The sequence below is a fragment of the Hylobates moloch genome, unplaced genomic scaffold (genome assembly GCF_009828535.3).
Source record: "Hylobates moloch isolate HMO894 unplaced genomic scaffold, HMol_V3 SCAFFOLD_19, whole genome shotgun sequence".
Classification (NCBI taxonomy): domain Eukaryota; kingdom Metazoa; phylum Chordata; class Mammalia; order Primates; family Hylobatidae; genus Hylobates; species Hylobates moloch.
In genome coordinates this window covers 71,995,078-72,012,179 of record NW_026652294.1, presented here as the reverse complement: position 1 = coordinate 72,012,179, position 17,102 = coordinate 71,995,078, and the positions used below count along the sequence as shown (strand labels likewise).

Below are 17,102 nucleotides of genomic sequence, written 5' to 3'. Positions count from 1 at the left end.
CTTTCGCCCAGGCTGGAGTGCAGTGGCACGATCTCGGCTCACTGCAACCTCTGCCTTCCAGTTTCAAGCGATTCTCCTGCATCAGCCTCCTGACACAACGCCTAACTAATTTTTGTATTTTTAGTAGAGACGGGGTTCCACCACGTTGGCCAGGCTGGTCTTGAACTCCTGGCCTCAGGTGATCCGCCAGCCTTGGCCTCCCAAAGTGCTGGGATTACAGGCATGAGCCACTGCGCCCAGCAGGATTACTGATTTTTAGACTGTACTCTGAGACACCAAGATATATACAATAAGTTTAGGAATTTTGAAAGAAAATTTTGCAGGAATTTCCCAGACAAATATAATAATGGTGACTAGGAGGATTAAGCTTCACTCTGAACTTCTCAGGAGACACAGGAAAAGTGGAAATATCTGACAAAATCTAAAAGAGTTGGCTCTCTGTGGATTCTGCACCACAGATTCCACCAATCACGGACTGAAAACATTCTAAAAAATAAAAAATAACACAACAATTAAAAATCACACAAATTTTACAAGCCGGGCATGGTGGCTCATGTCTATAATCCCAGCACTTTGGGGGGCCAAGGTGGGCGGATCACTTGAGGTCCAGAGTTTGAGACCAGCCTCGCCAACATGGTGAAACCCCGTCTCTACTAAAAATAAAAATACAAAAATTAGCCAGACATGGTGACAGGCACCTGTAATCCCAGTTACTTGGGAGGCTGAGGCTCGAGAACCACTTGAACCTGGGAGGCGGAGGTTGCAGTGAGCCAAGATCGTACCACTGCACTCCAGCCTGGGTGACAGAGTGAGACTCCGTCTCAAAAAAAAAAAAAAAAATCACACAAATTTTTAAAAACAATACAGTGTAACAACTATTGCATAACATTAGGTGTTATAAGATGATTTAAAGTATACAGGGGCCAGGCATGGTGGCTTACACCTGGTAATCCCAGCATTTTGGGAGGCTGGGGTGGGCGGATCTTGAGCCCTAAGACCAGCCTGAGCAATATGGTGAAACCCTGTTTTTACAAAAAATTTCAAAAATTAGTTGGACACAGTGGCCATGTTTACACCACTGAACTCCAGGCTGGGTGACGGAGTGAGATTTGGTCTCAAAATAAATAAATAAATAAATAAAATTTTAAAAAAACACACTTCACATTATCATCACATCATTCACTAATTCAGCCTACTCACTCATGTTAAAGTCCAGCTTTTATCAAAGGTCAAAAAGATAATTTTTTTTTCTAAATTTCCCCAGTAATAATCCTGGAATGCATCTAGGTCCCTTGCTCCTTTTTTTTCCTTTTTTTTTTTTGTGAGGGAGTCTCGCTTTGTTGCCCAAACTGGGGGGCGGCGGCGCGCTGTGGCCTCACTTGAACCACGGCGGTGGTGGTTCAAGTGATTCTCCTGCCTCAGCCTCCCGAGTAGCTGGGACTACAGGCACCCGCCACCACGCCCAGCTAATTTTTGTATTTTTAGTAAAGACAGGGTTTCGCCATATTGGCCAGGCTGGTCTGGGACTCCCGACCTTGTGATCTGCCTGACTCAGCCTCCCAGAATGCTGGGATTACAGGTCTGAGCCACCGCACCCAGCCCTTTTTTTCTTTTCTTTTTTTTTTTTTTTTTTTTTAAGGAACTAAGAGTACTTCCAAACATCTACCTTTTTAATCTGAGAAGTTTCACCAGTGAGAAGCAATCAGGAAAGTACATTTGGAAATTTGGAAATTACTCAAATGGCCACGTGGCGGAAGCCTCTAGGAAGGAACGCAGAGCAAACTCGGTGTGTGCTTTGTAGTCTTTCAGTGCATTTGTCTTTACAGAGCCATGTGGCATAATGCTTTTGAGAACGACACTGTCCAGACACAAAACATGCCTAAAATATTTAGTCTTTCAAGGCTTCCATCAATTGTTCCATCAAGGCTTCAACAATTACATGCATTATATGACTTCGATATATTGTAAATTATACACAAAATTTTTCAAAAATTTACAAATTTATAGTATTTGAGAAGTACTAGCTCATCTCCCAAACAGAATTGTTCTTCTGAATCTATGTTGTGCATTTCCTTAACTGACTCAACATGGCCCAGTTGAATTCAGATAGAAATCAACATTTATGATCAGAAGAAATCAGGGAAATCATAATCACAATAAAAGTAGAGAAACATGAGCCCCTTTACCTTGTTACTCCCACCATTCTTCCGGGCATCATTCTCACCAAGCTTTCTCGGACAGCAAAAAATGCTGCGTGGGGTCCCCCATAGCCCAGTGGCACTCCAAATCTCTGTGAGCTGCCCAGGGCGATGTCTACCCCAAATTCTCCAGGTGGCCTCAAGATGCACAAAGCTAAAAGGTCAGTAGCACAGCAGGCCAGGCTCTAGAAAGGAAATGAGAGAAAAGGAACAAGGTTGCTACCTTTCCCTGAGAGTAGCGGCAGAGTAGCAAATTATCTTAACTACAGGAAGACGAGCAGAGTGTGTTCACATCCTGTAAACTCCATTGCTCTTTCATTCATTCATTCATTCAGTAAATACATACTGAGTGCCCACCATGTGCCAGGAATCCGGGAACAGAAAAAAGTAGCAGCAAGGAGGCAGGAAGGAGAGTTTTACCATTCCATGTGATAATGGTAAAGAAATTAAGGCACATGAAAAGACAGAGAGAGAGATAGGTAGACAGATACAAGTTGGGATACACCTCCACGGACCCCCACAAGAAAGGTATGCCTACCCCACTCTGATGCGCTCTCTCCACGAGTTCCGTAAAGTCTTCCACCTTCCCCTCCGTGTCTGGGTACTGGAACAATGCTCCACTGACATCTTTTCCACTGAAGTCCATTTCACAGGGTAACTTCAGCTCAATGAGGACTCCAGTATATCTGGAAAGATCGACAACAAAGAACAATCGTGCTTTTGGTTTATAAGGGAAATTAATTAACATTTCTTTTTCAGTAAGACAGCATACATTTTCTGTGCCCTCCCACAGTGGCCTCCCACCCCTGCCCACATCCCATCCCACACCAGGCACTTCAGTGGCAACTGCGTCACAGCAACTCAAATGCATCCAACAGCTCTGCTTCTGTTCCTCTCTTCTATCCTATGACTCCCCTTTGCCCTTTGCTGTCACAATCCACTCCTGAGAGAGGCCCAGGAGCATTGCTTCCTAGGGCTAATGAGCCAATATTTGCAACAAGACAGCCATCACCTCTTTCACCTGGGATCACTCTTAAGTGAATGGAAAACCATAAGTAAGACAAAGAGGAAGAATTTCCTTAGATTCAAGAAACTAATGACAATTAGATGTCAGAAACCCCCCCCTCTGAAGGGATGGTGGTATGGGTAGGAGGAAGAATGCTCAACTTTTACAAAGGGAAAGCAAATATCTACAAATAGTGGTTGTTGTGAGGATTGTTTTACCTGATTACAGCACGAAAAAAAAGTATTACACTTTAAACTACATCGCATCTCACCTAGGGACTCTGCGCATCCTCTGTAAACTACGTTTGCAAGGAATACACACAAAATCTTAAGTTGTATGTGAGTCCCATTTTTCTCTGCTTTTCAAACGTTCCAAAACCTGATCAAAACAATATTTTTATTCTTTCTACAAAAAGAAAACAAAACCGTCCGGGCGCAGTGGCTCAAGCCTGTAATCCCAGCACTTTGGGAGGCCGAGGTGGGCGGATCATGAGGTCAGGACATCAAGACCATCCTGGCTAACAGGGTGAAACTCTGTCTCTACTAAAAATACAAAAAAAATTAGCCAGGTGTGATGGCGGGCACCTGTAGTCCCAGGTACTCGGGAGGCTGAGGCAGGAGAATGGCGTGAACGCGGGAGGCGGAGCTTGCAGTGAGCCGAGATCGCGCAGCTGCACTCCAGCCTGGGCAACAGAGCGCGACTCCGTCTCAAAAAAAAAAAAAAGAAGAAGAAGAAAACAAAACACAACAACTTACTATAAAGCAATGGCAACTGTGTATTTCTCCACTCAATTCTGACACAGTTTACTTACCAGAGAGATCCCCAGGAGAAAGTGAGAGATAAGGCAAAACTCAGCAAAACTCATCAACCCCAATTTAAACAGCAAAAAACCCTGTTTCAGATTCACCTCCAATCAGTTTGGAAGTGAGAAAGAGAAAGAAACAGCAGAGATGAACATGACATTATACTGAGTTTAAAACAAGAATAAAATTAATTACTTGGCTCGAGTCCGGACAACAGCTATTGTCTGTGGGTGGCAACGGGGGTCAACAAAAAATTTCCTCCTCTTGTTGTGTCTGTTGAAAAGAAAAAGCACATTCCAACATGAACATTAAATAAATAGGACTATCTTCTAAGAATGCAAAGCAAACATAGTACCGAGGGTAAGTCTAAGCACGGTATAAAAAATACTGAGTAGGCCGGATGTGGTGGCTCACGCCTGTAATCCCAGCACTTTGGGAGGCCAAGGCGGGCAGATTACCTGAGGTCAGGAGTTCGAGACCAGCCTGGCCAACGTGATAAAACCTCGTCTCTACTAAAAATACAAAATTAGCCGGTGCATGCCTGTAATCCCGGCTACTTGGGAGGCTGAGCCCAGAGAATCGCTTGAACCAGGGAGGCAGAGGTTGCAGTGAGCCAAGATTGCACCACTGCTGCACTCCATCCTGCGCAAGAAGAGCAAAACTCTGTCTCAAAAAAAAATTAAAAAAACTGAGTCATCAATAACTAATAGCATTTACTGATTAGCATTCCTCATAGATCCAGTTCCCATTCTAACCCCGTTTAGAAAGTCAGTCTTAAGATGGTTCAATTTCTCTGTTTATTCAATAACAATTTTTTAAAAATGGTTCAAAATGTTTCAAATATACCATGAGGAAAAAGAAAATAAAGCAAAGGACAGTGATTAGATAGATACAAGTGTAAACTGGACAGGTGCGGTGGCTCACGCCTGTAAACCCAGCATTACAGGAGGCCGAGATGCGTGGATCACCTGAGGTCAGGAGTTCAAGACCAGCCTGGCCAACATAGCAAAACCCCAGCTCTACTAAAACTACAAAACTTAGCCAGACATGGTGGTGCACGCCTGTAATCCCACTACTCGGAAGGCTGAGGCAGGAGAATTGCTTGAAGCCGGGAGGCAGAGGTTGCAGTGAGCCGAGATCGCATCACTGCACTCCAGCCTAGGCCACAGAGCGAGACTCTGTCTTAAATCAATAAATAAATACATACATACATACACAAATTAATAAATAAAATAGTATATTTATTTATTTTTATTTTATTTTTGGTCGGGGGGGAACAGGGTCTTGGTCTATCACCCAGGCTGGAGTGCAGTGGCGCCATCACAGCTCACTGCAACCTTGACCTCCCGGGCTCAAGTGATCCTTCCACCTCAGCACCCCGCCCCCACATAGTTGGGACTACCGGCATGTGCCACCATGCCCAGCCAATTTTTGTATTAAAAAAATAAAATTGGCCAGTCATAGTGGCTCACGCCTGTAATCCTTATACTTTGGGAGGCTGAGGTGGGTGGATTGCTCGAGCTCAGGAATTCAAGACCAGCCTGGGCAACATGGCAAAACCCTATCTCTATAAAAAATACAAAAATTAGCTGGGCATGGTGGTGGCATGGGCCTATAGTCCCAGCTGCTTGGGGGGATGAAGCAAGAGGATTACTTGAACTGGGGAAGTCAAGGCTGCAGTGAGCTGTGATCGTGCACCCCAGCCTGGGTGACAAAGTCAAACCCTGCCTCAAAAAAATAATTGAGGGCCGGGAGCGGTGGTTCAAGCCTGTAATCCCAGCACTTTGGGAGGCCAAGGCAGGCAGATCACAAGGTCAGGAGATCGAGACCCTCCTGGTTAACACAGTGAAACCCCATCTCTACTAAAAATACAAAAAAAAAACCTTAGCCGGGCGTGGTGGCAGGCACCTGTAGTCACAGCTACTCGGGAGGCTGAGGCAGGAGAATGACGTGAATCCAGGAGGCAGAGCTTGCAGTGAGCCGAGATAGCGCCACTGCACTCCAGCCGGGACGACAGAGTGAGACTCTGTCTCAAAAAAAAAAAAAAAATAAATTAAAATAAATAAACTAACTCGGCCGGGCGCAGCGCTCACGCCTGTAATCCCAGCAATTTGGGAGGCCGAAGCAGGCGGATCACGAGGTCAGGAGATCAAGACGACGGTGAAACTCCATCTCTACTAAAAATACAAAAAAAAAAAATTAGCTGGGCACGGTGGTGGGCGCCTGTAGTCCCAGCTACTTGGAAGGCTGAGGCAGGAGAATGGCGTGAACCCAGGAAGCGGAGCTTTCAGTGAGCAGAGATTGCGCCACTGCACTCCAGCTTGGGCCACGGAGCAAGACTCCGTCTCAAATAAATAAATAAATAAATAAATAATAAATAAATGAAATAAGATAAAAAGCAATTTTTAAAAAAAGAGGGAAGATGAAAATTAGCGAAAAGCTGAGAATAATAACCAGAGAGGCGGGTGGACAGCACTCTTTTGTTGCTGTGTGTCCCTGACAGAAGGGAGAACCTGAACCCACCCCCAACGGCTGCTCAGGAATCAGAAAGGCCTATGTCTGGAATGCACCAGAGGCCTCTAAACCTGCTGACCAAGTATGGAGCTCACTCCCCACCCCAACTCTGCATAAGCCAAAAAAGAGGCTTACATGGGCATTCAGGGCTAGGGGCACAAAACCTAAGACACAGCAAGCATGTGTGCATCTTTCCCAACCAGATGACCATCTACATGAGAATTCCACCAGGAAGGTACACTCCTAACTACTGGCAAGGCAAATGAGGGAAGGCGAAGAACTGGAGAACCATCCTGATTCAGTAAGTCCACTTCTAGAAATGGCTCTTCAGGAAATAATCAGAAGTTTTGACAAAGATTTATTATAAGGATGCACATGAAGTACTATTAATAACAGTAAGAGACGGAAATAAACTATATGTGTAATAGATGAGAGATTAAATAAATTATGGCACTTCCATGCAAGTGGCATGGAGATAATAGAAGTCCTACTCTATGGGCCTGAGAATCCACCCTTGACCACAGTGCCAGGACATTTGTCGATACCCTCTTACAACCCCACCAAACGGAGACCCTCACGCCTTTACACTCAGCTATGCTGCCAAGGTTAGGAACAACGGAGAGGCTCCCGGGTGCTCAGTCGTGTGTGTGTTATGGGGGGATCCTCACGTCTGACCCACACCTGCCCTTGAAGCACCCTCACCTCCACCCCCAGCCACATCTATCCAAAGTCCACTCCTAATTGAGCTTCCCTCTCCCCTGCTCCCGCCCTCTGCCCTCCCAAAGCTAGGTGCCGAGTCAGCTGTTTAAGGTCACTTTGCCACCCTAGCCTCACTGCCTTGCCTTGAGAGACCCCACCCTGTCCCCCAAACAACCCTGCTGGCCCCTGGAGCCACCCTCGCAGGCCCCAGGCCTGCGCTTGGCTGCTTCTCCATGCCAGCACTTCCCAGTGGGGGACCTGGCACCGGCTCCCTGCCCTTTCTCCCAAAAATAGTCCCCTCACCAAATGTGCAGATGTCTTCACCCCTCGCCTGCCAACCTCAGCCCTCCCGTCTGATCTTCCCCAGCCCCAACCAAAATCCAGGTGGAGACACCAAGAAGGACGCTGAGAGGAAATATCCAACCTCTAGGTTTTTGAACCTCTTGAGTTTTTCAGTTTCTTTAAAAAAGTCATACTCTAGAAAGCTGACTAAAGTAATATTCACAATATACTATAAAAAGAAAACAAGGCCGGGCGAGGTGGCCCACACCTGGAATCCCAGCACTTTGGGAGGCCTCTCACCTGTAGCACAGCTGCAGCGCCTCTGCGGCTGCAGTCCCCTCATCCAGCAGGGATGCATTGGCCATGTCCAGCCCTGTGATGTCACACACCATGGTCTGGTAGTTGAGTAAACTCTCCAGCCTCCCCTGAGACACCTCAGGCTGGTATGGAGTATACTGGGTGATCCTGCAAGGGAAACAAAAGGTCTTGTCCAAACTGACTCTGCTGTTTAGAGAAGCACACAAAATGCTATCATTTTAGAATTCAGTACCTGAAAATAATTTGCCTATCTTGAGGAGAATTACATAACACATCAGTAAGCTTCTTTTTGGCCTCTGTAAAGAAGCTTAGAATTAAATCATGGTAACAATATTACCCTTTGTTTGGGGATAAGCAGTACTTATTTTTCTATCTCTCTGGTTTTCTTGTTTTTTGTTTGTTTGTTTTTGAGACAGGGTCTCGCTTGTTCGTTTGTTTTTGAGACAGGGTCTCGCTATGTCACCCAGGCTGGAGTGCAATAGCATGATCACAACTCACTGAGCCTCAATGTACAAGGCTCAAGAGATCCTCTGGCCTAAGTCTCCAAAGTGGCTGGGACAACAAGCACATGCCGTCACACTCGGCTAATTTTTGTATTCTTTGTACAGCCAGGGTTTTGTAATGTTGCCCAAGCTGGTCTTGAACTCCTGAGCTCAAGCAATCCACCTGCCTCGGCCTGCCAACATGCTGGAATTATAGGCATGAGCGACTGCACTTGAGGCTACCTATAATATTATAAACAGAAATTTCATTTGCTATTATCTTTCCCCTAGATAAAAGACCTCATTCACATTTTACAATAGGAAAGCATCCAAGAATCTAACATGTAATACTCAAACATTTTATTTATTTATCTGGATATTTATTTTATGTTAACCAGGAGAAGTTCTACATGCTAAGAAATTAATAGAGGTCTACTTAAGAATTCTCATTATCCAGTTACTAAGAGTCCATGGCAGTTAACTCTATGGCTATTGAAATTCCAGGATGGAAATGTTTAGAAGGCAACGTAAACATGGATTCTAACTTTACCTCCTTCAATTATTAGCCAAGAATGTGGCTTTGGATATGTGAGTTAGCCAATTTAGTTCCTTCATCCTTACAGGCGAGAGCTACCACACCTGACCTATTTTACTTGGGAGGTCAAGGCGGGCAGATCACGAGGTCAGGGGATCGAGACCATCCTGGCTAACAGGGTGAAACCCGTCTCTACTAAAAATACAAAAAATTAACCAGGCATGGTGGCACGCACCTTGTAGTCCCAGCTACTCAGGAGGCTGAGGCAGGAGAATTGCTTGAACCCAGGGGGTGGAGGTTGCAGTGAGCTGAGATCATGCCACTGTACTCCAGCCTGGGCAACAGAGCAAGACTCCGCCTCAAAAAAAAAAAAAAAATTAGTACATCACGAACATCTCCCACATCAGCAAATATTTTTTACAGCAACATTTTCAATGAATACATAGTATTATATTCACATTGTCTAATTATCATTTCCTTTTTAGCAGACACTGCTTGTTTTTTCTGTTATTTTCTATGCTGTGATGAATTCTTTGGAACATTATTCTCTCTCTTCCTATTGTATATCCTGTGCCTGTCTTTATGGATATACTAAGTCTTTGCTATTTATCAGATGGACTAGCTTGTACGTGTGTATTCCTGCATGTGTATGTGTTTCTACATGATAAATAACGATTCCGAGTAAAATGAAAGTTTTTATTAGCCAAGCAATCTAAGCACTTGGCTGGAGTAGTGCCACATCTGTCTTCACGGTGTCAAGCCATGTGTGTAGATCTTGTCTGATTCGAGATCACAACTGCCTGCCTGTTGTCTATGCCTTTTGTATGACCCCATTTCTGTTCAGATTTCCCTTTCTATTTGCCTACACCATGTATTGTGTGCCTCATTCATTCCAGTTCACCACCCACTTAGAATCTGGCAAACTAATTTACAGTTGCTAAGCCAGTCTGTTCAAGCAAAACTGCATTCTGTTGTATACACACACACACACACACAAACACACACTCTCACACACACTCTTTCTCTCTCTCTCACACACACTCTTTCTCTCTCTCTCTCTCTCTCTCTCACACACACACACACATACACATAGCCACACACCAACACCCCAATACAAGTCTCAGGAAATTATTTCAAAGTCTCGATATTGTACTGCACCACACTCCCTGTCAAAGATAAGAAGATGTTGGTTTCAAAGCTTTCAAAAAGAAAGAAAAGTAGATGAAAGAAAAGTAGATGGAGGCTGGGCACGGTGGCTCACACCTGTAACCCTTGCACTCTGGGAGGCTGAGGTGGGCAATCACTCGAGCCCAGGAATTCGAGACCAGCCTGGGCAACATATGAGACCTCACCTCTACAAAAAAATCAGGCCAGGCGCAGTGGCTCATGCCTGTAAGTAATCCCAGCACAATGGGAGGCTGAGGCGGGTGGATCACGAGTTCAGGAGTTCGAGACCAGCCTGGCCAATATGGTGAAACCCCGTCTGTACTAAAAATACAAAAAAAATTAGCCGGGCATGGTGGCGGGCGCCTGTAGTCCCAGCAACTCAGGAGGCTGAGGCAGGAGAATGGCGTGAACCTGGGAGGCGGAGCTTGCAGTGAGCCGAGATCAAGCCACTGCACTCCAGCCTGGGTGACAGAGCGAGACTCTGTCTCAAAAAAAAAAAAAAAAAAAAGTAGATGAACCAAAATGTAAGCTGGTTTTCTCTGGGAGGTGAGATGATTAACACTAAATTTTCTTTTTATTGTGTGTTCCAAATGTTAAAGAAATCAGCTACCATTCATTAACCATCTCTTATGTGTCAGGAACACATTTACCACTGTTTTTATGATTATGTTATATATGTTCTTTGTAACAAGTTGGAAAACCCAGATAACTATTGAGAAAATAAAATCACTCAATTTCCAAACTTTAACATAACTACAGTTAACATTCAGATGCATTTTTTCCAATCTCTTTTCTACATCATAATCTGTTTATACTAAAAGTAGTACTGGCCAGGCGTGGAGGCTCACATCTGTAATACCAACACTTTGGAAGGCCAAGGTGGGAGGATCACTTGCACCAGGAGTTCGAGACCAGCCTGGGCAACATAGCAAGACTCTGTCTCTACTAAAAATAAAAGAAGTTTTTGTATTTTAACTTTTTTCAGTTAACATTATTCCATGAACAATGTCTAACATAACATCTTTAAATACTATCCAAAAACATGATTTTAACTGCTCTATGGTATTAAATAATTTATGAAATAAATTATTTAAGTTATAATTTCTTCATGTAAATCTTAATTTAACGAGTTCCTTCCAGTTTAATATTATTTTGATTTCAAATATTAGAAATAGCATAATAGTTAAGATCCTTATCTTTGTCTAAGGATACATTCTTAAAAGTAGAATTCCAAATTATATATGATAACTTGTTTTTTGGGTTTTTTTAGATACAGTCTTGCTCTGTTGCCCAGGCTGGAGTGCAGTGTCACGATCTCGGCCCAGTGCAACCTCCACCTGTTGGATTCAAGCCATTCTTCTGCCTCAGCCTCCTGAGTAGCTGGGATTACAGGTGCATGACACCATATCCAGCTAAATTTTGTATTTTTAGTTGAGATAGGGTTTCACCATGTTGGCCAGGCTGGTCTCGAACTCCTGACCTCAGGTGATCCACCCACCCTGGCCTCCCAAAATGCTGGGATTACAGGCGTGAGTCATGTGTAATTATCATGCCCAGCCTGATAATTAGTCCTAAGGCTCCCAGGGCATAGTACCATGTTCCTCTCCAGAAAGAGCATATCTGCCTGCATTCTCTTAAACAACACAGTGATTCACAGATATCCCTGCATCTTCAAAACTACTAAGTATTAAGAAGCACTGGGTTTTGGTTTTTGTTTTGTTTTATTGAGACTGGAGTGCAGTCGCCTGATCTTGGCTCGCTGCCACCTCCATCTCCTGGGCTCAAGCAATCCTCCCACCTCAACCTCCCGAGTGGCTGGGACTACAGGCATGCACCACCACGCCCAGCTAATTTTTATATGTTTTTGTAGGGATGGAATTTCACCATGTTGGCCAGGCTGGTCTCAAACTCCTGGGCTCAACGACCCACCCACCTCAGGCTCCCAAAACGTTGGGAATACAGGTGTGAGCCACCACGCCCAGCTGAAGCCCTGGATTTCAATCTTTTTTTTTCTAGAGACAGGGTTTCACTATGTTGTCCAGGCTGGTCTCAAATTCCTGGGCTCAAGTGATCCTTCCACTTGAGCCTCACAAATTGCTGGGATAACAGGAGTGAGCCACTGTGCCAAGCCTTAATCTAACTAAGTTTCTACAGTCATGCATGGCTTAACAGAAATATGTTCTGAGAAATACATCATTAGGTGATTTAGTCATTGTTGTGTGAACTTCCTAGAGTGTACTTACATGTACTTAGAAGGTGTAGACTACTACACACCTAGGCTACGTGATACAGCCTATCACTCCCAGGCTACCAACATGTACAGCATGTTACTGTACTGAATACTATAGGCTATTGTAAAACAATGGTTAAGTATTTGTGTTTCTAAATACAGAAAAGGTACAGTAAAAATACAGAATTACAATTTTATGGGACCACTGTCATATATACAATCTGTCACTGACCTAAATATCACTACACAGGGCATGAGTGTACTTGTGAACTGGGACAAATAACTAAACGTCGCTCTAGCCAATTATCTCTTGGCTCTCAATGGAAATAACATCACCTATATGAGATATTTTTCTTAATGCTCAAATCAGATTAATGTACTGTCCAAAGGTTATTCAAGTGAATAATAGCAACTGTAAATTAGCATCTGTAAGTTATTTTGAATTCATAAGACATTCAAAAACTTTTAAAATCCCTAGCTTTCTGTCTATATGTGTCTGTATATGTTTTAAGACTCAGTATACAGGCCAGGTGTGGTGGCTCACACCTGTCAGCACTTTGGGAGGAAAATCTCTTGGGGCAAGTAGTTCAAGATCAGCCTGGGCAACACAGAGAAACCTTGTCTCTACTAAAAATTTAAAAAAAAAAAAAAAATTAGCCTGGCGAGGGGCCTGTAAGTCCCACCTACTCAGGAGGCTGAGGCAGGAGGATTACGTGAGCCAAGGAGTTCCCGTTTACAGTGAGCTATTAGAGCACCACTGTACGCTAGTCCAGGTGACAGACGGAGACACTGTCTTTAAAAAAAAAAAAAAAAAAAAAGACTTAGTATATAACTAGTATTTTCTTTTCTTTTTTTTTTTTTTTTTGTTTTGAAACGGAGTCTCACTATCACCCAGGCTGGAGTGCAGTGGCGCAATCTCCACTCACTGCAGTCTCCTCCTCCTGGGTTCAAGTGATGCTCCTGCTTCAGCCTCCTGAGTATCTGAGATTACAGGTGCCCATCACTATGCCTGTCTAATTTCTTTTGTATTTTTTGTAGAGCTAGGGTTTCGCCATGTTGGCCAGGCTGGTCTCGAACACCTGACCTCAAGTGATCTGCCCACCTTGGCCTCCCGAAGTGCTGGGATACAGACGTGAGCCACCGCACCTGGCCTAATCAGGATTTTCTTTTCTGTTGTTTGTATACTGGCCTGTGCTATGCTACCCAGGCTGGAGTGCAGTGGCTGTTCACCTGTGCAATGATTGGGCACTACAGCCTCAAACTTCTGGAGTCACGTGATCTTCCTGCCTCAGCCTCCCAAGGAGCTGGGACCACAGGCACAAGCCACCATGCCTGGCTCAGGATCAGTATTTTCAATGACCCACTGGCTCTTGAAAAGTTGGAGTTTTTTCGTTTTCATCTTCAAAAGAGTTTTTAAAGCATATGCTGATAGACCTTTCCTAAAAGGACTTCTGCAGAATTCTCTTTAGATATTATTACATATTTCCACTTAAAAACTATTTATTCAAATTAGTTACATCTTTTTCATCCCTTATGTAATATTTCTCTCTCAACCCTTTTAAAAGTCCAAGGTGAGGTTAATGTTATTTAGTACTGCTAAAGTTAGAGACCTTTAAAATGGTTGTCTTGCAAAGATGCCAAATATGTAATCTCACTCCTTTTAAATGTAAACTTCTTGTATTAGTCTAGAGGTTTTTGGCACTACTGAAATTAAGCAGGTATTAATGCTCTTAGCAATGATCTATTAAAGGACAGTGAGCCTCGGATTTGAGAGATAATAAATAACCCTCATTTCAGGAGAAAAATGCTATCACAAGGCCTGCCATCATGTTTACAAGAGTTTAACTCAATTAGATAAAACATAATGATTAAGAAAATGTGCCTGTGATCTATAATGTCTATGTTCCAAATGACTAACTCAACTGGTTTGTTCCTAAATATATTTTAACATATAAAAAGGTATCTGCGCATCCAAGAAGGCATTTAGTTCAGCTCAAATAGGATGCTTGATATATTCAACATGGCATTAATATTTAACCCAAAATAATTAGTGTTCTCTATCATTTTGGCTGTGACTTTCTTTTGGAATTTGGGAAAGGGGTTCATGGGGGTCTGCAAGACAAACACTTCTGAGATTCTCTCATTTTAATCCTGCTGCCAAAAATATACAAAACAGAAATAGCTACAAGGAAAATGTAAATGTTCTGATGTTATCAGTAGTTGAAAATTTGGAATAGTGAACCCCGTAAAATAAATTCTAGACCTGATGTAAATTTTCTTTCAAGAGCCCAAATGTTTGTTTTCTTTCGAGGCTATGTCTTCCATTTATTTTCCCCTCACGTCTCCGGAATTTGTTGGTTCCATCTCTATGGCAACCATTCAGAAGGATGATAATGTGAAATCTACCACCCACATGTGTACAGCCCTCCCTATCAGCGCTAGTGGGGTGTAACATCACTCTCTGGTTCAGATGAGCTTTCAGAGAATAGAAAGAAACAGTATTTAAAATGCACCCAAAAAGTAAATGAAAAGTACAGGACAACATCATCTCCTTCTCAAAACACTGGCTGCTCCTATGGTAAATTAACATCCGCCCACAGCCAGAAAGCAATATGGGGAATATTCTGTACGGCCACCAAGAGCAAAGGCTGCTGGCCAGTATTCAGACGGATGGAATGCTGCAGTCCGTTCATGTACTTTTGAGGCTTTTCTTAAGGGGGAAAAGAAACAGGCCATTTTCCTTTGAAATTAACCTTGGAGTTTACCATTCAAATTTTTACCAATACCACAATGAAAAAGAAGCCTTCATCAATGCAAATGCATTCACATACGCTACAGAGAAACTAGTTCTTTGCTTTTCCTGTCCCCTTATTAATAAAGTGGAGCAAGAGTTATGTACAGGGACAGAAATACAGGAATGATTGTGCTGAGAGATCTGACTCCTATAATGATAAGATAAAAATAATTGCATCTAGGACAAAGCACATGCACGCACCAGGATTACATTTGCAATGATGGAAAAGCAGACAAAGATGCAAAGTGTTTATCAAGTTGTTAACGCTCATTGATTGGGAGCATGTACTTGCGTATTTCAAAAGATGCTGTTGGAACAACTTATGATTTCCCATTTAGTGAAGCCTGCATTCCCTTTAGTAAAGTTGGTTTTTACATATGTTAATCTGAAAGCCAATCTGTGCCCCTTGCTAGGAAAACTTTGAATTGCAGAGGCAACAACTTACTCTGTCCTCATGTCATGATGATCCTGCTAGAAGTTAAACTTACCTCTTCCACAAACTAATTTTGTAAAAATCACCTAGGAATTATCATCATACTCCATCTATGTTTGATTTGTTTCCATGCTGGAAATGAAAAGTGGACACCTATATTTTCAAATAAGATGTCTTCCTTTTAAGACTAATTCATCATTTGAAATAAAATTTCAACTCAGTGTTTCCGGTGTATAAAATGGCACCAATCCAAAAAGATGGGAAAAAAGAGCCTAGGAGTCCCCACCTTTCCTCCTCCACAGTTAGACATTATTTCCCAATGAACAACAGAGGCAGATTCCTGAACTGTCCAGGCTGGAGTGCAATGCTGCAATCTTGGCTCACCACAACTTCCGCCTCCCAGGTTCAAGCAATTCTCCTGCCTCAGCCTCCCAACTAGCTGCGATTACAGGCATGCACCACCACGCCCAGCTAATTTTGTATTTTTAGTAGAGACAGGGTTTTTCCGTGTTGGTCAGGCTGGTCTCAAACTCCCAACCTCAGATGATCCACCCGCCTCAACCTCCCAAAGTGCTGGGATTACAGGTGTGAGCCACCGTGCCCGGCCTTTTTGGTTCTTTACATCATACAGCAAACAGCAATGGAAAACAACAAAATAGCATGGAAGTGGACTAGAAGTATTTTCTCAAATGCAGGAGAAATGCTTTCAGTGTTCTTCTATCAGTGAGGGCTGGAGTGGGCAGGAGACACAGACATGGATGGACAGACACACACACACACACCACACAATCAGTGAGGACCAGAGTGGACAGGAGACAGACACAGATGGACACACACACACACACACACACACACACCTAGAAGTAGGAGTGACTTGGCTGGGCACGGTGGCTCACGCCTGTAATCCCAGCCATTTGGGAGGCCGAGGTGGGTGGATCACGAGGTCAGGAGTTTAAGACCAGCCTGGCCATGATGGTGAAACCCCATCTCTACTAAAAATGCAAAAAATTAGCCAGGCGCAGTGGCAGGCGCCTGTAATCCCAGCTACTCGGGAGTTTGAGGCAGGAGAATCACTTGAACTCGGAGGGCAGAAGTTGCAGTGAACCAAGATCGTCCCACTGCACTCCAGCCTGGGCGACAGAGTGAGACTCTGTCTCAGGAAAAGAAAAAAAAGAAGTAGTAGTAGTAGTGACTTACCTAACTGTTGAGGTGAAGCTGGAATAAGTAACGGAGCATGCATAGCTCAGGCCTCTCTGTCTTATCTTTTCTAGAAGAGCCTGTCTACAGAATGCACATGTTCTCTTTCTCTGGAAAGTGCTAGCAATAAAGCTGATATTATGATCCCCAACACCATGTCTTTTTGTCACTCAGTTGTGAATCAAAAATTTTGGGGGTGGGAGGGGAAGGGAACACGATTATCTGTCCCCCTTAAAAATCCTGACAGAAGGGCCAGGCATGGTGGCTCACGCCTGTAATCCCAGCACTTTGGGAGGCCGAAGGGGGCGGATCACCTGAGGTCAGGAGTTCGAGACCAGCCTGGCCAACATGGTGAAACCCCGTCTCTACTAAAAGTACAAAAATTAGCTGGGCGTGTAGAGAAATGTTACAGAGAGAAGATGTCTCAGAAAAGAGCTCTAATTA

The 17,102-nt window shown here is 43.7% G+C and overlaps 1 protein-coding gene across 1 annotated transcript in view; it reads right to left on the bottom strand.

Moving 5' to 3' along the window:
• GLDC (glycine decarboxylase) overlaps positions 1–17,102 on the bottom strand; it is a 112,244-nt gene that overhangs the window by 71,953 nt on the left and 23,189 nt on the right. Inside the window, exons 8-11 of the mRNA XM_032138741.2 lie at positions 7,803–7,967; positions 4,203–4,280; positions 2,737–2,884; positions 2,187–2,383 (exon numbers count right to left, since the gene is read on the bottom strand). Coding sequence (XP_031994632.2) covers positions 2,187–2,383; positions 2,737–2,884; positions 4,203–4,280; positions 7,803–7,967 — 588 coding nt within the window. The remainder of the gene's footprint in view (positions 1–2,186; positions 2,384–2,736; positions 2,885–4,202; positions 4,281–7,802; positions 7,968–17,102) is intronic.